At 35.0% G+C, this 27,008-nt stretch overlaps 2 protein-coding genes across 2 annotated transcripts; both read left to right on the forward strand.

The window, feature by feature from the left end:
* The first annotated feature begins 4,586 nt into the window (after positions 1-4,586).
* LOC133039226 (uncharacterized) lies at positions 4,587-5,839 on the forward strand. Its single transcript, XM_061118067.1, has 3 exons — positions 4,587-5,022; positions 5,126-5,222; positions 5,326-5,839. Exons 1-3 carry the CDS (start codon positions 4,587-4,589, stop codon positions 5,837-5,839), a joined length of 1,047 nt encoding a protein of 348 aa, XP_060974050.1.
* A 12,619-nt stretch (positions 5,840-18,458) lies between these two features.
* LOC115724940 (putative multidrug resistance protein) lies at positions 18,459-23,480 on the forward strand. Its single transcript, XM_061118374.1, has 7 exons — positions 18,459-18,641; positions 18,816-18,870; positions 18,975-19,162; positions 19,384-19,841; positions 19,947-20,487; positions 20,712-22,672; positions 22,999-23,480. The coding sequence occupies exons 1-7, from the start codon at positions 18,459-18,461 to the stop codon at positions 23,366-23,368; spliced, it is 3,756 nt and encodes a 1,251-aa protein (XP_060974357.1). The 3' UTR covers positions 23,369-23,480.
* The last annotated feature ends 3,528 nt before the right edge of the window (positions 23,481-27,008 follow it).

Here is a 27,008-nt window from a genome sequence, read left to right on the forward strand (position 1 = left end):
AAAACACTTAGCTTCCTATAAATGATATTTCAATGAGCTAATATAATCACTGATACAAGAGCTCTTCCATTTATCTCTATTAAGCCAAGCTCGAAGGAAATCATCGTTTCACTTCTATGTCCAGATAGAAGCTATAGATTCCGTATCTATGTTTAGCGCTCCCACTCAATTGCACTATCATGTTCCCAAAATGTACGTATCACCCTGGCCAAAAAGTAGGCTTAACTAACAAATCAAAGAACATGAATATCACTCCTGAGATTGAACCTAAGCATGTCAGGATTAAGATCTTTTGATATAAGATCAACCAGTGATATTGACTTTGAAAGATACAACGGTAAGATTATAATATCTTTACCAAGATCAATATCGGTCCTAGTCCAATGTATACTCCATACATCCAGAACTAGCATACTTTGACAATGTTCTGGAAAGAACATAACACTTATCCAAGGTGTAAGTACACTTTATCGCTGATTATCACATCAGTGTAAATCCAGTGCAGGGATGAGTCAGGGACATTGTCTTTTGAAGCATATAATCATAATCACATTCCACTGTGTTTACATCACTGTAATTGTGAATAACTATATGTTCTGGACTTAACAGATTTTGTACACATTAAACCATAAACATGAAAACTACATGTAAACATAAATGACTTTTAATCTTTCATTGATAACAAATTAGATTAGATTGAAATGGGTTTTATTTAGGGCATAAAATCCCAACAGAGGCAAGTTCTAGCTCGGGACGTACAAGAACCCGAGATCATAGTCGATGTACGCGAGGAGGGGATAGAACTCGTCGCAGTAATGATCGAGAGAGTATAGACACAACTAGAACTGAAAGTTACTCAAGGATGAGGTCTGTAAGTAACTATGATCCACAACGGCCGAATCTTCATGAGCAATTAACCAGAAAAAGCCTGACTTACGTCAACAACTCAATAAAAAGCAAGAGGATCCTATCCAATTGTAAATCATCGAGTTAGAGGACAAATTCTAGAGATACCAAGATGGGGAGTATGGGAAACTACCTAGTTATGACTTGGATGAAGAGCCCGAGCCTTTCTATCCAGAGATTATGAGCGCTGAATTCCCCTAGGGATTTAAAAACCCTCACGTCTTCTCATACGATGGGACTACGGATCTGGTCGCTCACCTAAATAATTTTAATACCATCATGTGAGTTAGCAATGTTACGAATAACTTACGCTGTATTTTATTCCTCACATCACTAGTTGGGCAGCAAGCAGCTGGTTCAACAAATTCACCCACACTCGATGACCTCTTGGGAACAGCTGTCTAAAGACTTCAAGAGACAGTTCCAGGCAGCAAGAGACAGGCGACTTGAAGCGTCTTCCCTTAATAACATAAAGCAGCATTCGAGAGTGACGCTTAAGGCCTACTTAAGTCCTTTCAATACAGATGCTGCGAGGGTTAGAAACTTGAACAACAACATCCAGCTTACTACTCTTCAAGCAGGGATCACAACTGATCTCTCGACGGTTGGAGGCGAACTATGGGATGATTTGCAGGCTCATACAGTGAAAAACATCAACAAGTTCAATAAAAGAGCTCAGGTGTTTGTTCGAAAAAAAGAAGCAAGTAAAGAGATGAAATTGTTAAAGACTAGCTTGGGAAGTAAACCCAGTACTATCTCGACAAGCACCGTCTCGAAAAAGGCTAACAATCTAGGAGGCTATAGTACAAAGAGGAAAGACGACTCTAAGGAATCAACCAAAGATAAGAAAAAATAGAAGAAGCACGACAAGTATGTGCCAATCTACACTATTTATACCGAGCTTAATGAAACTTGAGAAAATATCTATCTCGCACATGAGCATAGGGTCGCATTCTGCAAACCTAAGCCCATGAGGCATGCGAGACACAAAAAGGATGCAACGAAATTTTGTAAATTCCATAAGGGTATACGGCATACGACAAAAGAATGTCGTCAATTGAAAGACGAGATAGAAGGCATCATCTTGTGTGGTTAGTTCCGACAATATGTGAAACGACAAGGCAATGGACAAAACCAGCCAAATCTGCCCAATAACCCGAGCAACCAAGGATTACAACCTCCCCCTATTGAAGGGGAGGAATTTTGCTTATCTCAAGAGGGCCACATCCTGCTGGAGAAAGTAACAATGCCCAAAAGAGATATGTTAAGGAAGTTAAGAATGAGCAATCAACCTTCGCTCCTGAATCATCTAAGAGAGCTAAGGCTGAGGAACCTCCAATTGTGTTTTCATGGGAAGACACAAAGCACGTGAGGTACCCTCATGTCGACCCGCTTGTGATCACCATCCAGCTCACCAATAAAAGAATAAAGAAGGTGTTGGTGGATAACGGAAGTTTAGTAAATATCTCTTATAAGGATACACTGAAAAAAATGGGACTGGAGAAAGCAAAGTTAAAACCTTGAATGGTAAATCTGTGTGGATTTACAGGCGATAGTGTCACCAGTCAAGGAATAATTGAACTCCCATTAACTGTGGGCGAGACGCCTTTATCCACTACCATAATGCAAGACTTTCTAGTTGTCGACTTGCCATCGACCTACAACATACTGCTAAGTCGACCAGCGTTAATTGGACTAGGGGCAATCAGTTCAATTAAACACCTATCCCTAAAGTTTTAGACACCCACATGTGTAAGGGTGGTGCGAGGTGACCAACTTCTGGCTCGTGAATGCTACCGCATAAAGCTACAGAATAGAAAAGCTGGTCATCAACTAATGGAAGTCATAATTGAAGAAGGCGAGAAGCAGTATGAGGATCTTGATCCTCAGATTCAAGATGAACAGAACCAATTGAAACCAATCGAGGAATTGGAAGAAGTTATTTTAGATCCAAAATATCCCACAAAGTTTGTATTCATTGGGAAAAACCTAGATGAAAAACTAAAATAGCAACTAATATGTTTTTTGAGGGCAAACAAGGATCAGTTCGCCTGGAGCCACTCAGATATGATAGGGATTGACCCTAAGATTATTTTTCACCACTTGAATATTGACCCAAATCATCCAGCCAAGAGAAAAAAGAGACGGCCCTTGGATTCTGAGAGATAAGGGGCACTCAAGCAGGAAGTGGATAAGTTGTTGAGTAATGACTTTATACGCGAGGCATTTTATCCCTCGTGGATATCCAACCATGTCCTTGTCCCAAAACCAAATGAAACTTGGAGAACTTGTATCGACTTCTCAAATTTAAACAAGGCGTGTCCAAAGGATTGCTTTCTGCTACCAAGGATCGACCAGTTAGTGGATGCTACTGCTGGACACGAGCTTATGACGTTCATGGATGCATATTCTAGATATAACCTGATTAAAATGCATGTCCCTGATCAAGAACATACAAGCTTCGTAACCAACATGGGACTTTATTGTTATAAAGTCATGCCATTTGGTTTGAATAATGCTGGGATAACGTATCAACGACTAGTAAATGAAATGTTTACAAAATAGATAGGAAGAAACATGGAGGTCTACGTCGATGATATGTTGGTGAAGTCGATAAAAAGTGGAGATCACACAAAAGACCTCACGGAGTGCTTTGAGATACCGAGAAAGTATAATATGAAGCTTAACCCAAAAATTTGTTCCTTTGGAGTCTTTTCAGGAAAATTTTTGGGATTCATAGTCAACGCGAGGAGCATTGAAGCAAATCCTGAGAAAATTAAGGCTTTGATAAAAATACCATCACCAACAAAACCAAAGGAAGTCTAGGCCTTAACAGGAAGAATGTCAGCTCTTAACAAATCATCTCGAAATCAACTGATAAGTGCGTACAATTCTTTAATGTATTACGAATCAACAAAAAATTCGAGTGGACAATTGAGTGCGAGGAAGCCTTAAAAAGCATAAAGAGGCACTTGTCAACAACTCCAGTTTTGGCTAAACCAATAACTGGAGAAACATTACACCTTTACTTGGCTGTCTCAAAAAATGTGATTAGTGCAGCGTTAGTGCGAGAAGAGGGAAAGCACCAACAACCAGATTACTATGTTAGTAAAAGGTTACTGGGGGCATAATCAAGATATCCACCACTTGAAAAACTTGCCCTATGCCTAATTCATACATCTCGCATATTAAGGCCTTACTTCCAGGCACATTCAATTAAGGTGTTAACTGATCAACCCATGAGACAAGTTTTGTCAGAACCAAATGCGTTTGGAAGATTGATAAAATGGTTAATTGAACTGGGGCAATTCGACATAACTTATCACCCAAGAACATCCATCAAGGGCCAGGCTTTGGCAGATTTTCTGATAAAAAGGATAGCTCAAGATGAAAATCCACTTGTTCAATGAGACACAAACACTTGGAGGTTGTACGTGGATGGAGCATCCAATGAGCATGGCTCGGGTGTAGGGGTGATACTAATTTCGCCAGAAGGCTTTAAATTTCACTATGCCTTAAGATTTCAATTCAACACTTCAAACAACGAGGCTGAGTATGAAGCCTTGATCTCTTGTTTAAAGATAGCTAAAGTGTTAAAGGTAAAAAATCTTATATGCCATAGTGATTCGCAATTAATTGGGAATCAAGTTCTAGGCAAATACCAGGAAAAGGGTTTAAAAATGGAAAAATATTTAGAGAAGGTTCGAAAGAACTTGGAAAAGTTCGATTATTTTAAAATCAAACAAATTCTGAGAGAACAAAACTCTAATACCGACTCCCTGGCAAAACTAGCCTCGCAGAACGAACTTGATGAATTAAACTTGGTACCGGTGGAAATGTTAAACGAGCCGAGTATATGTGAAAGGGAAGAAGTTGAGATGATAGATAGCTCGCCTACTTGGATGACACCCATAGTCAATTATCTTCTCAACGGGCAACTTCCAGCTGACAAAGACGAGACACGTAAACTCTTGTATTCGCTGCCTCGCTACACGATAATAGAAGGAAAATTGTATAGAAGGGGCTATTCAATGCCTCTCCTACGGTGTGTTCTCCCCATAGAAGCAAATGAGATTATCAAAGAAATCCACGAAGGCTTTTGTGGAGATCACGCAGGTTGGCAAAGCTTGTCAAAGAAAATAATTCGACACACACGAATTTGTCAAAAAATGCAATAAATGTCAAAGGTTTTCACATATACCTCGCGTACCACCAACAGAGCTAAGGATGATGACCTCGCCTTACCCATTTGCAATATGGGAGATTGATTTGATTGGAGCACTTCCACAGGGCGAGGAGGAGCAAAGTACGCAGTGGTAGCGATTGACTTCTTTACAAAGTGGAGAGAGGCTGAACCTCTGGTTTCCATAACCTGCAAGGAAGTTCTCGCAACTTTGTCATCAAAAACATAATTTGTAGGTTTGGAATACCCATTAAGATAGTGTCTAATAATGGAACAAAGTTTGATGGTGAGTTATTCACTAAGTTCTGCGAGAGGAACAAGATTATTAAGAGCTTCTCGTCAGTATCAAGGCATCAAGCGAATGGGCAAGTAGAAGTTGTTAATAAGACCTTGAAGGATACTATCAAAAAGAGGTTGGATGCCGCAAAAGGTAGATGGGTCGATGAACTACCACAAGTTCTTTGGGCTCACAGAATAATTAAGAAAATAGCAACAGGGCATACTCCATTCTCGCTAGCATTTGGCTCGGAAGCAATGTTGCCAGTAGAAGTCAATATTGCGACCCATAGACGAGATTTTTATAATCAAGAAGAAAACCAAGAACTCTTGAAATTGTCCTTGGATCTACTTGAGGAAGAACGTATTGAGTCGCAAATTACTAATGCAACCTATCAACACCGAGTTACGAGATATTTTAATAAGAAAGTGAAGAAAAGGCTCTTTAATGTTGGTGATTTGGTGCTAAGGTGAGTATTTGCAAACACGAGAGATGCATCTGCAAGAGTATTTAACCTAAACTGGGAAGGGCCTTATGTGATAGAAGCAATAGTGGGAACCGGGGTTTATAAATTAGCTCAGCTTAACCACTCGTTAATAAAGAGCCACTGGAATGTGGAGCATTTGCGGCCCTACCACCAGTAAACTAATGTTGTAATTTCCCTTTCTGATATAATATTTTGAATTTCAATTATTAATAAAGTTGAATTATTTTCCAAGTAATTACAAAGTTTTGCTCTTTAGAATTACTTAGGGGACATATGTATAGGTGTATGATCAACTAGAAATTATCTGAAAATACATAATATATTGCAAACCCTCCATTTTAAAAATTTTCAAAGTTTTTTAAGTGGTTGATTGAAGTCATCTATGGACGATACAAAATCAAAAGTAGTAGTTGTAAATGAGATTTAACTCATAAAACAACGATAAGCTACATGCGGAGCTGCATGTTTAACGACCCGCATTTTATGGGAATGTATTAAAATGAAGCACCAAGATGGCTTGAAAAAAATACTTAACCTAAGGTGTGAATAGAAGGCTTAACTATTCATACAGGCAATAAAAAATATACAAAGTAATTCACGAGATGAATTATTTAAAGTATGTTTAAGTTTGTCTAAAAACAGATTATAACTGTTTATGCGAAGCAGAATTGATAACTGCTCACAAATCAAAAGCAAAGCAGATAATAACTGCTCATGCACATAGTAGATTACTAACTACTTAAACAATATTAAAGGAAGATAAGAGCAATGGAAATGCTTAAAGTATTTTAAAATTTGATCAAAGTATAATTGTCTAAGTTGTGAGCAAAAACGCAAGTAAACAAATATATTAAGTTTGAATGCAAAAATACGAGGCCATTAATAAAAGATAAAATAAAAGTAAAGTTGGCCATCCAACGATGCAAATTTGTCTTTACAAAAAAAAAAGAGCCACAAAGGGCAAACCATTGTCTCGGCCATATGGCTATTTTCCTAAAATAAGAAAAATAATTAAAAACCAAGCCTACATAGTAGGAGACTTGGATGGTTCTTCTTCTTCTTCTCCTGCTGCCTCGGCCTCCTCCTCTGCCTTTCTTGGCCTGCAGTAGATAAGGACTTCCTCCATGCCCTTTCCTAGGAAACTCAAATCTATTTCTGGATTTGCCATCCAAGCTCGATAGATGGAGCGCTTGGCAATGGTGTTGCATCACTTCTGGTGTTGGTCTCGACCCCCTCAAGCTTTGCGGTGGCTGCACTAAGCTCTTCCTAGAGTTTTCGACACAACTCGGACTTGTCCTTGGCCTCTTTCTGAGCTGCCTCAAGTTCATCTTTGTTAGCCCTCTTCACCTCCTCATCCTCTTTGTTTAGGCGAGAGATCTCTGACTGAGCCTTATTCCACTCTCTAGAAACACCCTTGCACTGACCAATCACCTTCTGGAGCTCGCTCTCCAGTTGCCTTATCCTGTCGAGACCCCGACGTTGGGCGACAAAGGAGATGAAGGTTTGCTGAACACAAATAAAATAATGTTGGCATGCAAAGCTTCGTATAATCTGGGCAGAGTTTTTTTGCAGAGAATCTCAAGATTTTTATGAAATGGCAAAGTGATGAAAGGTGGTTCCTAACTTTTGTAAAAATAAAATTTTATGGGAACAAGCTCGAGTCTATTTTTTTCCTCCAAAATCTACATTTGTTTAAGTAAACATAATATTTTATTTAGTTTAATTTCTAACTTTTTTTTTTAAAAAATAATTTTCTATTTTTACTGAATTTTTAATTATTTTTCTTCATTTTTTAAGAGATTAGTTTATAAATATAAATAAGTCTGATTTTTTTTTTCAAAAAATCTTAGTTTGTTTACATTATTGGTTGGATTTTCAATAATTTTTGTTTGATTTTTTAAGATACGTGTTTATAAATAAAATTAAGTTTGGAAATATATATTTAGGAATAAATTAGGTTTTTTTTTTGGTAAACTTAATATTTTTTAATAAATTTAATATTTTAATCAGGTTTTTTTAATAATTTTTATTAATTTTCTGAGGATTAATAGGAATATTATAATTTTTAAAATTAATTTTTTTTTTATAAAAGGAGGTAAAATTTTGTATTGGTCAAAGTTCAAAGGGTAAAGATACTAACTTTTAATGGTAAAAGAAATAGAACTTAACATGAATGAGCTCATCTAGACAAAGTCCTACTTGTAATCAATCTATGAGAGTGAAAAAACAAAGACTTGTAAAAGCTACAGAGTCTTTGATATGACCCTTTATTTATAGGGAAAAAACCCAAAGAAGCAGTAGAAAATACAGTTGAAAATAACAAAAAAATAAAGAACAAGAACTGTTATTACAACTTGAAACTACAGCTCACAACACAGGCTAAGTAACAAAATTAGTTACACTATCATCCCCCCTAAAGCGAAAGGGTGATACACACACTTGAAGCTTGGTCTTGAGGTAATTGAACCTGTCAGTCGACAATTACTTGGTCAAGATATTAGCTATTTGATCAATTGAAGGAACATAGCGCACCTCAAGCTACTTTGCCAAAATTTGGTCCCGAACGAAGTGGAGTTCTATCTCAATATGCTTAGAGCGAGCATGAAAAACTGGGTTGGCAGCAAGAGAGGCAGCACCTTGGTTGTCTACCCAAATTATTGGTGAAGAGGGTAATTGAATATTAAGTTCTTTTAGTACAGAGCACCACCATTTTATCTCAGAGGCAGTGTTGGCAAGCGCTCTGAATTCACTTTCGGTGATTGAGCGGGGCAACAACTTGTTGCTTTTTGGCAGACCACGAGATCAAATTACCTCCGAAGTAAACAACATAACCTCCCGTAGAATGTTTGTCATCAGGGCAGCTAGCCCAATCAACATCAGAATAAGCTTGTAAACATAGCCTGGCTGCTGGTCTGATATAAAGTCCCTCATGTAGAGTTCCTTCCGAAAAGGTCTCTTGCAAGCTTCCCAATGGGTTGTTTTAGGGGTGTGAATAAATTGACTTAACCTATTGATGATAAAAGCCACATCTGGCCTAGTTAAAGTCAAGTATTGAAGTGCCCCTAATGTGCTTTGGTAAAGACAATGATCCTCAAATTGTTCTCCATAGTTTAAGGACAGTTTATGAGAAGCACTAGTTTGTGATGGACTTGGTTTAGCTCCATCAAGATGCAACTTAACCAAGAGATTAGATATATATTTAAACTGAGATAGGTAAATGCCACTACTATCTCTAACTATTTCAACTTTAAGAAAATAGTGAAGAGAACTTAGGTTTTTGACAGAGAAAACCCTGTTGAGATCAGCTATAAGGCTTGCAATTATCTTCTCATTTGGTCCTGTTATTAGTATATCATCAACATATAGTAATAACATTATCAAATCTGCACCAGAACCGTGTATAAACAATGAAGTATCAAACCTGGAAGCTTTGAAACCAGTGGTGTAAAGAGTTTGTTTAAGCTTCTCGTTCCAAGCTCTCGGAGCTTGTTTTAGACCATATAGGGCTTTGTGTAATTTACACACATGATTGGGCTTTTCAGGATCCATAAAGCCTTGGGGCTGGGACATATATACTGTCTCTTCCAATCTCCCTTTGAGAAAAGCGTTGGAGATATCCAATTGAGTGACTTTTCAATTGTTAAAGACAACTAGTGTGAGCAAAACACGAGCAGTGACAGGGCAAACAACTGGACTAAATGGGTCAGTAAAGTCAATACCTAGAGTTTGATGGTAGCCTTTAGCCACAAGCCGTGATTTGTACTTCTCAATAGTGTTATTAGGTTTGAGCTTCACTTTTTGCACCCATTTATTGCCAACCAGGTGCATTGTAGGATCAAAAAGGACCAATGTCCATACGCCATTTTTCTTTAAAGCAAAGATTTCTTCCTGCATTGAATTGAACCAGTTGGGATCATTTAAAGCTTTTTGCAAGGTTTTTGGCTCTTTAGTTAAGGAGGTGAAAGGGAGAGGATATTTTGTGGCATGGTAGGCTTTAGGTTTGTAATCCTAGCTTTGGACCTTGTTTGCATGGAGTGGTGATTGGTGGGTTGAGTAATGGAAGGGGGATTGGTGTTTGACTTGTTTGTAGATGGGAGTGTGGTAGTAGGAGCACATGAGTCTGAGATATTATTTCGTGTCTCAATCAAGACATCACCTTGAGCCGAGACCTGAGCAGGAAGTGTAGTAGCAGCCCAATGATCAGTAGGCAGTGCAGCTAAAGTGGAAACTGCTGCTGGTGCAAACTATGGAGTTGTGATCATAGGAGGAGGGACATGGGAAGCAAGGCCACCATTACTAGGAAGTGTAATTGCAGCAGGAGTAACCTCGGGTTGTAAAAGAGGAGTGTTAGTGAACATAGGTTCTGTACAAAAACTGGCAGTGGGATGTTCATTAGGAAGAGAAGAAGGTACCTGGTTTATTTTTTTGTTGGACATGGTAGGGAAGTCCATCTCATTGAAGGCCACATTTCTGGTTATATTTATTCTTCCTGGGGGTGTTGACACATGTACCCCTTGTGATGCATTGAATAGCCAACAAAGGTGCATTTGTTAGATCTGAGATTGAATTTGTGCTGTTGATAGGGCCTCAAGTGGGGATAGCAGGCACACCCAAACGGTTTAAGAATGTCATAATCGGGAGCCTTATGAAACAAACACTCATAGGGACACATATCTTGGATTACTGGTGATGGAAGCCTGTTAATCACAAATACTGCATGCTGAAAAGCTAACCACCAAAATGTTAAATCAAGATCGGATTGTACAAGTAAAGTGAGGCTATGTGCCTATGTTTTCGCTCCGCCCTACCATTTTGTTCATGATCATGAGGACAAGGATGTTGGAACTTAATCCCATGCTTAGATAAGAACTTAGAAAATGACCTATACTCACCACCCCAATCAGATTGAACTTTCTTAATAGTGAGACTAAATTGGTTTTTGACAAGTTTTTTTGCACTCGAGAAAGGTGGCATAGGCTTGAGACTTAACCGTGAGGGGAAAAATCCAAGTATATCAATTAAAGTCGTCGATAAAATGTATGTAGTACCTATAACCTTCTATAGATGACACATGGGAGGGACCCCGCACATCGGTGTGAAGCAGTTCTAAGGGCTAGGAGGCACGAGAATCAAACAAGGCATAAGGGAGTTTATGACTTTTCCCAATTTTGCATGCTTCACAGAACTGAAGTTCTTTAAGATTGCTTTTAATTCCTATGGTAGATAACACTTTGGCAAGTGTTTTAGGAGCTGGGTGGCACAATTTAGAGTGCCAAAGATTAATGTCAGGTTTAGTTTGAACATTAAAAGTTGCACAAGGACATGAAACAGAACAAGAAGAACAATCCATTTGATTTATTATTGAATCTTTACAAGAAATTGCAGCTAGGGAACCAGCTGATTTATTACAATTGGAAGCATGAAAAGATTGTACAGAGGAACTAGATTGAGAGGTGGCAAGGTGACATTGGAGCTCCACATTTGGAGAAGAAAAGTGATTTTGAGGAAGCACATAAAGACCATTTTCAACCCTCCCTTGGAGCAAGACTGTCCCTGTGACTTTGTCCTTAACAAAATAACATTTGGAATGAAATTCTAAGAAAACATTATTATCCTCAGTTAGTTTAAGAACACTAACAAGATTTTTAGTAATGTCAGGAACTTTTAAGATAGAATTTAGCAGTATAGGTTTTGAAGAACCAGTCAAAGAATGATTACCAATACGAGAGATGGAAAGTCTCTTACCATTACAAACAATAAGGGATTTAGAACCTGAGTAAGGATGTTCACAATCAAGGTGTTCCATGCCTAACGCAACATGATTGGTAGCCCCGGTATCCGTATACCAGTCATGGTCAATGTTAGGATCGGGTACGCTTGAGGTCATGTAGGCTTAAGGATCATCAGCTTGATCTATCTCAGTCAAGAAAGCACGAGATTTGCCAATTTTGGGGGTAACAAACGATTTGTCAAACCGGTAATGGCAAAAAGTAGTTGTGTGCCCAATCTTGTGGCAAACTTGGCAAACCAGTCTTGAATTGGGGAAATTACCTCTCCCAAATGGTTTGCCTAGAGGTCTATTTGGAAAGTTTAGGGTGTTGCCACGACTCTTGTTCGGAGAGAAACGATTTTGACTGAATCTTGATGAGGAAGTGGTGAGATTGACAGACATGTTTGAGGTGCGATCCTCGGTGTTGAAGTGGCGTTCCAATATGCTTTCATGAGTAAGAAGCAATGACTGAATAGATTCAACAGATATATCATCCACTAAGCTGGTGACATGGACAACGACGGGATCAAACTTAGGGCCCTAGCCATTCAAGAGATGCATGATGAGAGCACTTTCCTCCATGGGATGGCCAGAAGTAGCTAAAGTGTCAGCAAGAACTTTAACTTTATCATAGTAATCTGTAATTGAGAGATTGCCTTTTCGAATGGTGGAGAGTTGTGATTTGATCTGTAGTAAGCGAGTCTTGGATTGACTGGAGCAGCGTTGATCAAGAGCTCTCCAGATAGCATGAGAAGAATTATGTTGGGCTAAAGATCCAAGAATTGTCTTGAACATAAACGAGTGAAGCCAACAAAGAAGGAGTTGATCTTTCCTTCTCCAAGTGATGAATTCTGGGTTCGGACCCCCTGTAATTAATCGTTCATGCAGAGGAATTCCAGTCAGGAGAATATCATCAAGACCATGACCTATCACTGTGGGAAGAACCTGTGATTTCCATGGTAGGAAATTGGAGCAAATCCAATTTCACAGTGAAGGAGGAGTTGAGGGAGTTCTAAAAGAGATTCCATTGTTGGGTGACCGGAGCTGGGGTGGGAGCGGGAGCAGCGAATTGTTGAACAGAGGAGCGTGGTGGATTTTTAAGGTGACTAGGATTTATCTTCGACGCTTGTCAATGACAATTTGATACCATGAATGAGCTCGTATATACAAAGTGCTACCAGTAATCAATCTATGAGAGTGAAAAACAAAGATTTGTAAAAGCTACAAAGTCTTTGATATGAGCCTTTATTTATAGGGAAAAAACCCAAAGAAGCAGTAGAAAATATAGTTGAAAATAACAGAAAATAAAGAACAAGAACCGTTATTACAACTGAAAACTACAGCTCACAACACATGCTAAGTAACAGAATTAGTTACACTATCATAACAAAATGAATATAATTATATAACTGTTATATTTTAGGGGAATTTCTAACAAGCCGTATATTTTAGAAGACAAACTTAGATAGTGTCGAAAGTTCAAGAGACAAAAATATCAATTACTCATATCTATATATAGTGTGTACTATACTTTGTTAGACTTAGATGGTTCATATTTGTTTTGGCCAGTCGGATTGTCACTAAATCTTATCCTATTATCAAAACTTTTATAGGTAGTTTTTCCTTTCCATAACTTTGTTTAGTGGTTTAATACTTTTTTGCTATAATATATGCAAAGTATACTTATTATTATCTTTTCTAATATGAACAACAAGATATTCAAAGGTCTAGAGAATCATTGCTTGAAGAATTGCAAAAAAGCAAAGCAAAAATTATAATTTAACCTATCTCTATTAGTTTGGACTCGTTTGTCTTAAGATATAGATCAAGTTTAGAAGCTTGTCAGGATCAATATGAATATCAAGTTTGATTTTTCTTAAACTAATGTTGCTTTATAATGAAGTTTTCTTATTTGAGAAATAATGTAAATAGTTTTTGAATTTTGATATTCGTATTCTACTTTTTTGTTAATTTATCTATAAATTTGATTTAAAATTAAAGAGAAGATATCTTGATAATTTATAAGGTATTAATAAAACATTTTTAGTCAATTTTTTTTAATGATTTCAATTTAATTTAAAATTTAAAAATTTTAATTTCTTATAATTAATGAATTTTAGTTATTCGGGCAAATAACATAACTTGCAGTAATAAAGATATAATTAAGTATAACTAAATATAATTAAGTATACGCGGTATTTAATTTCAACTTAGTGTATATATATAGGGTAAGATTATGGTAGTACCTAGTAAAAGTTCCCTACCGGTAAAAAATTTTTTTTGACCATTGATTTTAGATCATGTGGTTATTATGATGTAAGGTGTATACTCTTACGATAAGACTGCTTACATACAATTAAAATCTTATACATATTATAATAATATTTTTTTTATAGATAATATTAATAATTAAAAAGATTTATTAATTTTTATTCTGAATTATTATTATTTTTTATAAAAATTTAAATTATTTTTATATATGTATTTATTTACAAAAAATAATTTTACTTATAAATTTTGATATCAATTTTTTTATACTAATAGTTAACTATAACAAAATTGATTACTTAAGTACTTTTGCCACCAATTTATTTACATACATAATTCTACCATAATTATCTTTTAAATTAATTTGCTATTATATTATTATAAAATTATGTATTAATATTTTTATTTAAGATATTTTGTTAATTTTTTTATTTTGAAAAAAGATAACTTTTATCAATCAAACTGAGTTAATTACGTCTACAAAGTATTCTTCTTCAAAAGAGAAACTTTTGTTTCGGTATCTAACAGATTTTTTTAGTCATTTTTTTTATATATAGTGTATATTATAGTTATTTAAGACATCCTATAAAATTTTGAAAAATTTATAAAAAATTAAGACGCCGAAAACAAACTTCTTTAAAAGTGGCGCACTGATATACTCCTACATATTTCAGAATTCAAGAGACGTTTTGGTCTTTTTTTTTCATGGTCGTGTACATTATAGTTAATTAAGACATCCTACAAAACTTCGAATTTTTTTTTTTAAAAAAATTAAATTGCCGAAAATTATTAGTTAAATATAACAATTGTGGTGATTTTTGTTAATTAATATGATATTAATTTTTTTATTTTATTAGAAAATTAATATAATAATAAGAAATATTTTTTTAGTTTAATTTTTAATATTGTGATTGGAGTAAAAATATTTTTTAAGACAAAATTTAATAATAGTGTAACACTAAATTTAATGTGTCTTTAGATATGCTCTAAGATCACCAGCCCACTTAAATCCACAATAGCAGGACCCACAAGTCTCATTGCATATGTATAAATAGGTGGCGTTTGGTAACACTTTTTTAATCAGTTTTCTGTTTTTAAAAGTAGAAAAGTGAAAATATTTTTCAAAAACATGTTCTATAAAACTGTTTTTACTTTTCAATTTTATAATTAGAAATCAAAATTTTAAAAACAAAAAGAATCACTTTCAATATTTTTTTAAACAGTTTTTTTTCTTAATTAATCTTTTAGATTAGGACCAGACCCGGACCCAAATCCCCTCCCTACGGCCCTGGCGCTAAACCCGACTTTTGACTTGAACCCGAATCCGACCCCGGACCTAGACCCGACTTAAATAAAATCAAAAAATAAAAATAAAAATAAACTTTATAGAACACACTTTTATTTTCTGTTTTTAAAATTGAAAAACAAAAGTGGTTACAGAACGCATTTTTGTTTTTCAAAAACAAATTTTTTAAAAACAAAAATTTTACTTTCATTTTGTGATTAAAAAATTAAAAAACAAAAGTGTTACCAAACGGCACCATAATATTTAATTTTTTTAAAAAAAACTCAGATGTATACCAATACACCAACATAACGTGTACAACTAAAATACTTTAATTTTTATTGGTCAAATAACCTTCCCCATACTATAAGGAAGAACTAAAGAGTCCTACATTAGATTTTCCCTATATATAGGGAATATCTATAGTAATACATCCTCTTTTGTCCGTATAGTATAGGGTAGTAATCACACCATTTATCTGATAAAGAAAATGAATTCCATCATATATATGATGGAGTACATGCATGTAATAATTTTTTTTTGTTCACTTATTTTTTTTTTTTTAATTTTGTATGCAATTAGATGAGGAGAGCAGCCTCATTCACACAAAGCACAATAAATGGGGCCCACGAATCAATGCAGAAGTGACGTGTAGAGTTTTCATGGGCTTTGGGTAATTTTATTTTTATAGTTTTTACAAAAAATACTAAATTTTGGGTAAAATTTTACCACTTTACTTTTACAGAACTTTTTATAAAGATACTGCTTTTTTTTTTTTTTTTTAATAAAAATACTGTCTTTTTAGATAAAGAATTTCATCTTCTCTATCTTTAGTTCGTGAACTAATATTTATTAACGTCACAACCACGTAAAATTCATAATCTCCATACTCTCTTTTCTTTTCTAACTCTAAATTTTCATTTATTTAATTAAGTATCAAAAATCTCGGTCAACAATTATTATTTAACAAAATAAATAAATTGATTGGTAATTTTTATAAACCACAAAACTTAAAATAATATTGACAGTTTTTAAATTTTAATTAAAAATAAAATAATTTTACTACACATATTTTAAAAATATTTATCACTCTTTTATTTAAAAAAATAAATAAACTACTAATATTTATTGCACAATTACATTCAAAGTTTTATTATTATCATTTTACAAAAGTTTTGAATCAAAATTATTTTTACATTGCAACAAAAAAATTATCATAAAAAATTATAAAAAACACATACAAACATAGGTCTAATATATACACTACTGCAACTGCAAGCACGTAAAAATAACAAATAAAAAATATATAATGGGTAATTCTACTGTAAAACCCTTAGTTTGTACCTCATGGCATAGTGTAATTTTTTTGGCCAATAAGATTAAGTCAATTAAAGATTACATTGTATAGTAGTGTGTAAGTACACTTGTGATTTTTTATTTGGTTAAAAAAGTGGTCGCTTTATAAAAGAAATTATTTAAAAAAAATAGATTAGAGGGCTGCTTTAACTTTGTTATTTTAATATTTTTTTTTTGTTATTAAAAAAATATATATGTTAAAAAAAACATATAATTTTAAAAATAATAAACAAAATTAGAATGTGTCATAAAAATTATATTATGTTCATAAAAATGTGTTAGCATGTGTAATTTATGACATTTGGCTAAACTAAAATTTATGTATAAATAAGAAAAAATGTATGAATCCAAATTGTATAGATAGTAGCATTAAAGAGAGTCTCAAAAGTAGATTTAATCTTGTACAAGAAAGGAAGTTGTTTAGCATAGATAAAATTATGGGATTATTTCACAAATACACAAAAATAACAAAAAAATTATAAAAATATGATTTCACGAAATTTTAAACACTTTTACGTTTTTTTTTTTATTTTATTTACAGAAAATATGGTTTTTTTATACTGTACTCTTGTTAATTTGTTGTTGATATTTTGTTATCTGTATGTTATTTTTTGTTGTTATTTTGATGTTATTTAAATGTTATTTTCATGTTATTTTTATGAAGTTTTCTTGTTCTTTTTGATCGTGTTATTTCTATGAAAAACCGTAAAAGTGTAAAAAAAATTCTATAAATGTAAAAATGTAATTTTTTTTTTTTTACAAAAAATGGTACCAGATGTAATTATTCTTAAAATTATTCTTAAAAATGTAAAAGAGTTGTAAGTTTCTCTTTTAATAGACTCGGTTTGATTAATATAAATTATCTTTCTTGGTAAAAAAAATTAATAAAGAAAATCAATTTAAAAGATAATTATGGTAGAACTATATATGTAAATAAATTAGTGGCAAAAGTACTTAAGTAATCAATTTTGTATAGTTAACTATTACTATTAGTATAAAAAATTGATCGCAAAATTTGTAAGTAAAATTATTTTTTCTAGAAAAATAAATAACTATAAAAAATAATTCAAATTAATTAAAAAAAAAAATAATAAATCAAATTAAAAATTAATTTTTTAATTATTAATATTATTTTATTTTTTAAAATAAATATATAATTAAATATTATTATAATATGTATAAAATTTTAATTGTGTACGAGCAGTCCTATCGTAAGAGTATACACCTTACATCATAATAACCACACGATCTAAAATAAATGGTCAAAAAAAGTTTTTTAGCGGTAGAGAACTTTGCTAAGTACTATAATAGTCTTACCCTATATATATAAATGAGAATAGCAAAATAATGTTGAAAACTTATAATATGGCAAAATAAAGAAAAGTATGCTCTTATCAGCAAGGCAAAAGACACGAAAGCTGGTGCCAATCATCACATAGTTGGTTTGAACAAGATCAATCCAAATCATATTCTTGACTTAATCTTACAGATTAAATTAGACACATAAGTTAATTTTCCAACTCTATTATATATATGGGAATCATTCCATTCAAGTGGTATGATGTAGCTCAAGACAAAATAAACACTAATAGCTAGGTTACAGGTAACCCAATGAAAGATCCTTTAAGACGGCAAATTAACTAGTGTGTTTCCCGTATAAAAACAATCACAGGCTTAGTGCCGACTCTTATATAATAATATGTATTTGTAATTTGAAATGAAACCCATTATTTTTTTCCACTTGGCAAGCTGGCATTGGAATTTGCGAGTGAAAAGAACAAAACAGTAGATAAAGAACTAAGATGATCAAGAAAATAATCTATATATAACTATTAATTATATTGGATTCAAATAATGAATGTTGGAGATTCCATAATTAACTTTAAGGAATTTGGACAGCTCTTCTAGCTAGGAGCAATATTGGAAATGGGAATGAAGGATGGTATGTTTAGGTATGCAGATTGGGTGGACAAGTGGTTGATGTTCTTTGGGATTTTGGGTAGCTTGGGTGATGGGTTACAGAACCCTCTCATGATGTACATTCTTAGCGATGTTATCAATTCATATGGATCTTCTAATAGCTCTCTATCCAATGATGATGTAAACAAGGTAAGCATATGAAGTGCATGAAAAAATTCTAAGGTTAAAATGCAAGTGTAATTGTCCGCTTAAAAAAGATGAATATTGATTAGGACTGCTACACTATTTTGTGTGTGTTTCTTTGAAATGAATATTTAATTGTTGAATGGATGCATTTGGTGTCTTGTGGTTTTTCATTTGCAGTTTGCACTTAAACTTTTGTATGCTGCAATTGGAGTTGGAGCTGCTGCATTTGTTGGTAAGTTAGTATAATGCACTTTTTAATTTCACTGATGAAGAAGAACTGAAGGCCAAATGAAAACCATGTCTGAGATTATCTATTCTTGATGTTTGCTTCCACAGAAGGAGTTTGTTGGTCAAGAACTGCTGAGAGGCAGACTTCTAAGATGAGAAGAAAGTATCTGAAATCTGTTCTCAGACAAGAAGTCGGTTTCTTTGACACGCAGATAGCTGGTTCTTCCATGACTTCTCAAGTGGTGTCCGTTATCTCCTCTGATGCTAATGCAGTCCAAGCTGCGTTGTGCGAAAAGGTTTGTTTTTTTTTTGTTGAGCACCTTTCATTATTCAAATCAAATTTAGTAAAAATTGTTAAACAAGAGTTTATGAACATTTCTTATGATCAGAGAGTGGTGAGATGCCAAATTGAGTAGTATCTCAGCTAAAAAGCAAAACTAAAAACAACTCCTATCAGTTATAACATTCTCACTTATGTTTTAATATTCTAATGAATTCTTATTTTTACCTGCTGTAGATTCCTAACTGTTTGGCTTACATGTCAACCTTTCTTTTCTGCCACATATTTGCCTTTGTATTGTCATGGAGACTCACATTAGCAGCAATACCTCTTTCGATTATGTTCATAGCTCCAGGTCTCTTTTTTGGGAGTGTCATGATGGGGTATGTCATGAAATCAATTGAAGCTTATGGAGTTGCTGGTGGTATAGCTGAACAATCACTTTCCTCTATAAGAACGGTATATTCTTATGTAGGAGAGATCAAAACACTAAGTAGATTCAGCATTGCACTTCAGAAGGTTCAGGAACTTGGAATAAAACTTGGTCTCACAAAGGGGCTGATGTTGGGGACCATGGGAGTCATTTACATAGGCTGGGGTTTCCAAGCCTGGGTTGGAACTTATTTGATTACTCAAAAAGGAGAAGAGGGTGGCCATGTTTTCGTAGCTGGATTCAATGTTCTTATGGGAGGCCTGTGAGTTATTTTTCTTTTTAAAACATTTCATTTTTTATGGAATATAATATTGACAAGATTCACTTACTTCAATTTGGAACTCACAACTTCATTTTGTTACTTTAGGAGTATATTGAGTGCACTCCCAAATTTAACTGCCATCACAGAAGCATTAGCCGCAACTACTCGTATTCATGAAATGATCAATCGAGTTCCAGCTATAGACTCTGAAGATAGAAAAGGGAAGGCTTTATCACATGTGAAAGGAGAAATAGAATTTAAAGAAATTTACTTTAGTTACCCATCAAGACCAGATACACCGGTCTTACAAGGTTTAACTCTGCATGTTCCAGCAGGTAAGAGGGTAGGTCTTGTTGGAGGCAGTGGTTCTGGCAAGTCTACCATCATTGCGTTGCTTGAAAGGTTTTATGATCCCACAAATGGAGAAATACTCTTGGACGGATACAGAATAAGTAGACTTCAGCTGAAATGGCTGAGGTCACAAATTGGTTTAGTTAACCAGGAACCAGTTCTTTTTGCAACATCTATACAAGAGAATATAAGTTTGGGCAAAGAAGGTGCCACTATGGAACAAGTAATTATTGCTGCTAAAGTTGCAAATGCACACGATTTCATCGTCAAGTTGTCAGATGGATATGAGACTCAAGTAAGCAAATGTCTAGATCTTCCCTTTTCATTTTTCAATACCTTCTTTTCTCCATGTTTGCTAGGTGTATAAAATAAAGAAGCTGTAAAGTATGCACTCAAATTAGGATTGACAAGAAAGAAAGTTCTTCTTTAATGCAACACCAATCAATATTATTAATGGCCTCTAGTTAAAAGTTAGTTTTAAAATCTTCTATTTATTTTTGTTCTGTGTTTTTCCTCTAGGTTGGTCAATTTGGATTCCAAATGTCAGGTGGGCAAAAGCAACGCATTGCCATCGCAAGAGCCCTATTGAGGGATCCAAAGATTCTGCTTCTTGATGAAGCCACTAGTGCATTGGATGCACAATCTGAAAGAGTTGTGCAGGAAGCAATTGATCAAGCATCAAAAGGAAGAACCACAATCACAATAGCCCATCGCCTATCAACAATTCAAACAGCAAATACTATCTTTGTTCTTGAAGCAGGTAAAGTAATTGAATCGGGTACACACAATGATCTGATGCAACGAAATGGGGGACAAGGAAGTGAATACTCAAAGATGGTAAACTTGCAGCAATTGACAGCACAAAATGATTCGAGTACAGAAATAGATGAAACGCCTCGACGCGGGAAGAATGTCACCCCAAGCCCACATAGAACTCCTTACAGTGTTAGATCAAGTGCTCCAGGCACTCCAACATTATTTCCTTTTAGCACAACAATGTCTGCCTCCATGGGAACCCCCTACTCTTACTCTGTCCAATATGATGTTGGTGAGGAAAGCGAGGAAGAATATTCGAAGTATTCATCCCAGAATCTTTCTCAAATGCGTTTACTGAAAATGAATGCACCTGAGTGGGTACCAACCATACTTGGATGCTTAGGGGCAATTGGTTCTGGCGCAGTACAACCTATTAATGCTTACTTTGTTGGATCTCTTATATCAATCTACTTTCTTAAAGATGAATCTGAAATGAAGTCCAAATCCAGAGAAGTATCTCTCATTTTTATAGGTATTGGTGTTTTTAACTTCTTCACCAACATCCTCCAACACTACAATTTCTCTGTTATGGGAGAAAAATTAACTAAAAGAGTAAGGGAGAAACTACTTGAAAAGTTAATGACGTTTGAGATTGGGTGGTTTGATGAGGATGAGAATACAAGTGCTGCGATCTGTGCAAGGTTAGCTACTGAGGCTAACATGGTACGATCCTTGGTCGGAGACAGGATATCATTGCTTGTCCAGGCAATTTTCGGATCTGTCTTTGCTTATGGGCTTGGACTAGCCCTCACATGGAGGCTAACACTTGTGATGATAGCAGTGCAACCAATAGTTGTGGGGAGCTTTTATGCAAGAAGTGTCTTAATGAAGAGTATGGCTGGAAAGGCTCGAAAAGCTCAGAAGGAAGGAAGCCAGCTAGCAAGTGAAGCTGTCATCAACCATAGGACTATCACTGCCTTCTCTTCTCAGAAGAAAATGCTTGCACTCTTCAGTGCAACCTTGAATGGTCCTAAGAAGGAAAGTATCAAGCAATCATATGTTTCAGGATTTGGCTTGTTTAGCTCCCAATTCTTTAGCACAGCTGCTACGGCTTTGGCTTATTGGTATGGTGGGAGGCTACTGGTTCAAGGCCTGATAACAGCAAAGCACCTTTTTCAAGCATTTTTGATATTGCTTTTCACTGCTTACATCATTGCAGAAGCTGGGAGTATGACATCAGACATATCTAAAGGAGGCATTGCCATCCATTCAGTTCTTCAAATTTTAGACAGAAAAAGTGAAATTGACCCGGAAAGCAAATGGGGGATTGACTTAAAGAAAAAGGTAAAAGGTCGCGTGGAGTTAAAAAATGTATTCTTTTCATACCCAACAAGGCCTAACCAAATGATCCTTAAGGGGCTAAGCCTTATTATTAAAGAGGGCATAACAGTGGCGCTAGTAGGTGAGAGTGGTTCTGGAAAATCTACAATCATCGGGCTTATCGAAAGGTTTTATGATCCTATGAAGGGATCAATACACATCGATGAACAAGACATTAAGAACTATAATGTAAGAACTTTAAGATCCCATATTGCACTTGTTAGCCAGGAGCCAACTCTTTTTGCTGGAACAATTCGCGAAAACATTACCTATGGGACAGACGAAGCTTCAGAATCTGAGATAAGGAAGGCTTCAAGACATGCCAATGCTCATGAGTTCATAAGGTATGGAAACGAGGTCTAATTATTAGTTTCAAAATAAAAATAAGTAGTTCACAAAAGTATAGTAAAATGATTGTTTTCTTTTTAAATTTGTATGAAATTACAGTATCATGACACAAAGATGTGATCCAATGTTGCTGGCTAAAGAAATAGTTTTCTTAATCGAAGGACATGCCAAACTCAGAAAAAATGGCTTGAAATTTGAAAAAATAATTATGAAGAAAGGATTTTAACCATGTCTTCATTTTTATAGAATGAGACTAAAATATGAAGCCATATTTTCTAGTGCTAATATTCATATATTTTTTGTTGGTTTAATTTTCTTTTAGTGGACTTAAAGATGGGTATGATACTTACTGCGGAGAAAGAGGAGTGCAGCTGTCAGGTGGTCAAAAGCAAAGGATTGCTCTAGCCCGTGCGATTTTGAAGAACCCGTCAATCCTCCTACTAGATGAGGCGACAAGTGCCCTTGACAGCATTTCTGAAAATTTAGTTCAAGAAGCACTTGAGAAGATGATGGTTGGAAGAACATGCATAGTCATAGCTCACCGACTATCTACCATACAAAAGTCAACCTCAATTGCAGTTATCAAGCATGGAAGAGTTGCAGAACAAGGTTCACACAATGAATTGATTTCTTTAGGACGTAATGGGGCTTACTGTTCCCTGATCAAACTACAAAATAGAGCTTTACCATAGTAAACCGGGAGTGGCAAAAAATTATGGAAGTTTCTTATAATGCACAACCTTAATTATCATGCATGCCTCCTATGAATATGAGACGACTCTAGATAGGTTTTTATAATTAATAGTATTGTACCATTAAAATTTCTCTTGTTATCAACTATATGCATCCAATGTTTTTGGTTGAGAATGGTGGACAAAAAAACAAGTTTTACCATGTAATATTTTTCTATAGAAAATAATTTGATTATTTTTCTACGAAGAAGTAGCAGGCTCATTGTGGTATCTGTTAACCCAAAAACTTTTTTTGGTGACGTGGATATAAATGTTTGCCACGTGACATGAAGGATGACGTCACAGAATTGAGCAGACCCGAATCATAGCAGTCAACTTGGGAGGGGACCCTAGCCCTGCACCGAGGTTGACTCCGGGATGGAAGTTCAAATCTCAATAACTTGAATCCAACCCACTAACTTTCTATATTTTGTACCATGAAGACATGGAGCAACCTAATCCAAGCCTCCGGAGATAAAATTACACCAACCTACTGTTGGATATATTTTACCAGGATCTAGATTTACTAACAAGTATGTTTCATTAACATCCTAATATGAATTCTGAAACAATGAAATAAACACATAAGAGTTTAGGAAACCTTACATTGGGTGCAGCAGAATATAATGACTCCTTCCGTTCAGATATCTAGCCCTTGATTCCTTTCTGTAGCAGAGCATTATCAATATCTGAACCTGGATCTCTTTCTCTCCTTCCTTTGATGCTGAATCTCCTTCTTGTTGGTTGATTTTCCACAGTCTTACACACTATGATTGAGATACCACTTGATGCGTGTGGGCACTCACTCATTCACTCAAGGAATTTGAAATTTAGAGAAGAAAAAAGAGGGAAGAGGTTCGGCCTATAGAGAAAAGATAGAGGCTCAGTTTTCATCTGACAGAAGTTCACAAAAGTTAAGTGTGAATGAGAGCCATCACTATCTATTTATAGGTAACCACCTAGGTTTAGGTTAGAATTATTTGGCATTCAAATAATGAAAAAATAAATGATAAAACCCATAAAGTGTGGCCGGCCATGGGCTTGGATAATGGGCCTCACTTATGCAATTTTGCTATTTTATCATTTCTGCATCTCATTTTCTCAAAAACGCCAATTTTCAAATTCAACCATTTAAATGCCAATTCTAATTATTTAATAACCAAAAATTAATTATTAAATAATATTGTCATTTAATATATTTATTAATTAGACATATAAAGTCTCTTAATTAATAAATAAACCTAGAATCTCTTTTCTTTACTATTTCGCCCTTGCTTAGTGAAAATTCACAAAGTAGACATAGTCTAACTTTAGAATTATAATTGATTAATCAAAATCAATTAACTGAGTCTTACAAGCAGTATGGTCTCAACTAGTATGGGGACCATGGGTCTATATATCCGAGCTTCCAATAAGTAGATCAAGAATTTATATCTTAAATTCACTGACTTATTAATTCTTCGTTGAATCCACTCATAGAACTTAGAATTGCACTCTCAGTATATAGAACGCTCTATATGTTCCACGATATAGACACGTCATTAGTTATCCATTGTTATAACCCTAATGTGATCAATGATCCTCTATATAGATGATTTACACTGTAAAGGGATTCAATTACCGTAACACCCTACAATGTATTTTATCCTTAAAACACTTAACCCTGTATAAATGATATTTCAGCTAAGTGAAATGAGATCTCCACCATTTATCTTCGTTTGGTTAAGCTCGAAGGAAATCATCATTTACTTCTATTTGCCAGATAGAAGCTATAGATTCCATATTTATGTTAGCGCTCCCACTCAATTGCACTACCGTGTTCCCAAAATATAAGTATCACCCTGACCCAAAAGTAGGCTTAACTTAACAAATCAAAGAATACGAATAACACTCTTGAGATTGAAAACCTAACCATATCAGGATTAAGATCATTTGATCTAGGATGAACAGGTGATATTGAATTGAATAGATATTACGGTAAATTTTGATATATCTAATCAAAGTTCAATATCAGTCCCTTCTGATGTATACTCCATACATCCGATGCTGGTAAACTTTGCCAATGTCCTGGAAAGGACATAACACTTATCCAAGGTGTAAGAATACCTATCGCTGATTATACCATGTCAGTCTAAATCCAGTGTTCTGACAAATCACGGAATAAACTTTCGAACATATAATTAAGATTATATTCCACTGTGTTGACAACACTATAATCATTAACAAATTGATATGTTCTGGACTTAAATAGAATTCATATATAATCATGAAATAAATCATGTGAAGCATGCAACATTAAATGTTATTTCTGATCTATATTAATAAGTAAATCTGATTATATTGAAATGAGTTTTATTTAGGGCATAAAACCCAACACCTACAACCCGGAAGCTAACTTGGGCACCTCGGGTTTCACCTGGCGCCCAAGTTAACATCCTTAATTTCAGTTTCTGGGACCATCTTTGTGCAAAATGGTCAAAACTTGCATTGGGACATCAACTAGACATACCATTGACATATTTAAGGCATCAAAATCAGAATCAGAGCAAGTTGATTTTTGAGCACCCGAGGCCCCGAGAACCCAGCGCCTAGGTTGACAATCTGTCAATCTAGGTGCCTTCCAAGTGTCCCATCAAAGACCCAATTTTGCATCGAATCCTTCTTCATAAAAAACAGGTAAATAGGTCCTTCAAAAGAAAAAACAACAATTCCTGGGCACAAATAGAAGGGCCCAGCGCCCAAGTTGACATTTGGCGCTAGCCTTGCACCCAAGTTGACATTTTGTAGACTTGGGCCATTTAAAATGGAGTTTTTTAGGAATTCTTTCAAGCATCTTCTTCGTCTTCAAAAAATATTGATATTCAACTATTTTTAGGGACCAAATAGAATTTTTGAAGGGGCGAAACTAGGACCCATCCCCCAGATTGATATTTCGTCAACCTGGGCTATTTTCGACCAAGTTCAAAAAAAGTGTTTCGGGCATTTTTTTTGTTATAAAAAATAACAAAGATTCAAGTAAACTTGGGGAGAAAATCACAAACTGAAGTCCCTAGAAAAAGGCCTAGCGCTCAGGTTGACTTGGGACTGGGCCCAGCACCCAGGTTGACAATCTACCTGGGACGCTACCTTCAATTGCTCAAATGCCAAATCTGAAGTGACCATTGAATCCAACATGGTAAAAAATAGGGGAAGACACCCTGTCTTCAAGTTTATAAGCCTTAGAAGTATAAGAAATAGAATCCTGAGAGCTGGATTGAAAGGGCCCAGCGCCCAGGTTAACAAATGGCTTGGTTCGATGGGTTCTGCTTATCCGAATCTAATGTCGTTTTGACCGTTCGTCTAGTTTTTCACAAATACAATGATACATGAAGTTATAGAAATCAAATTTACAACTTTGCATTTCTCATTTCCAGCACTCCTGAAAATAATGAGTTTCGAGTCTCCCATATACGCAAAACAGTAACATCTCCGAGAACTAGTGACCAGCTTCGCCAAAACATAAAAATGGACTAAGTGGTGGCAAATTATCACTTAGAATTAATAAAAAAATATCCCTTGGACCTTTCTACAATTACCCATCATCAAAGTTGACGTCAGATTT

Source organism: Cannabis sativa, chromosome 6 (genome assembly GCF_029168945.1).
Source record: "Cannabis sativa cultivar Pink pepper isolate KNU-18-1 chromosome 6, ASM2916894v1, whole genome shotgun sequence".
NCBI lineage: Eukaryota > Viridiplantae > Streptophyta > Magnoliopsida > Rosales > Cannabaceae > Cannabis > Cannabis sativa.

Coding starts and splice junctions, on each gene's coding strand:
- LOC115724940 (XM_061118374.1), top strand. CDS start 18,459: ATGGGAATGAAGGATGGTATGTTTAGGTATGCAGATTGGGTGGACAAG. Junction 19,163..19,383: donor AAGCTGCGTTGTGCGAAAAG/GTTTGTTTTTTT, acceptor TACCTGCTGTAG/ATTCCTAACTGTTTGGCTTA. Junction 22,673..22,998: donor AATGCTCATGAGTTCATAAG/GTATGGAAACGA, acceptor ATTTTCTTTTAG/TGGACTTAAAGATGGGTATG.
- LOC133039226 (XM_061118067.1), top strand. CDS start 4,587: ATGGAAAAATATTTAGAGAAGGTTCGAAAGAACTTGGAAAAGTTCGAT. Junction 5,023..5,125: donor CTTTTGTGGAGATCACGCAG/GTTGGCAAAGCT, acceptor TACCACCAACAG/AGCTAAGGATGATGACCTCG. Junction 5,223..5,325: donor GAGGAGCAAAGTACGCAGTG/GTAGCGATTGAC, acceptor CATAATTTGTAG/GTTTGGAATACCCATTAAGA.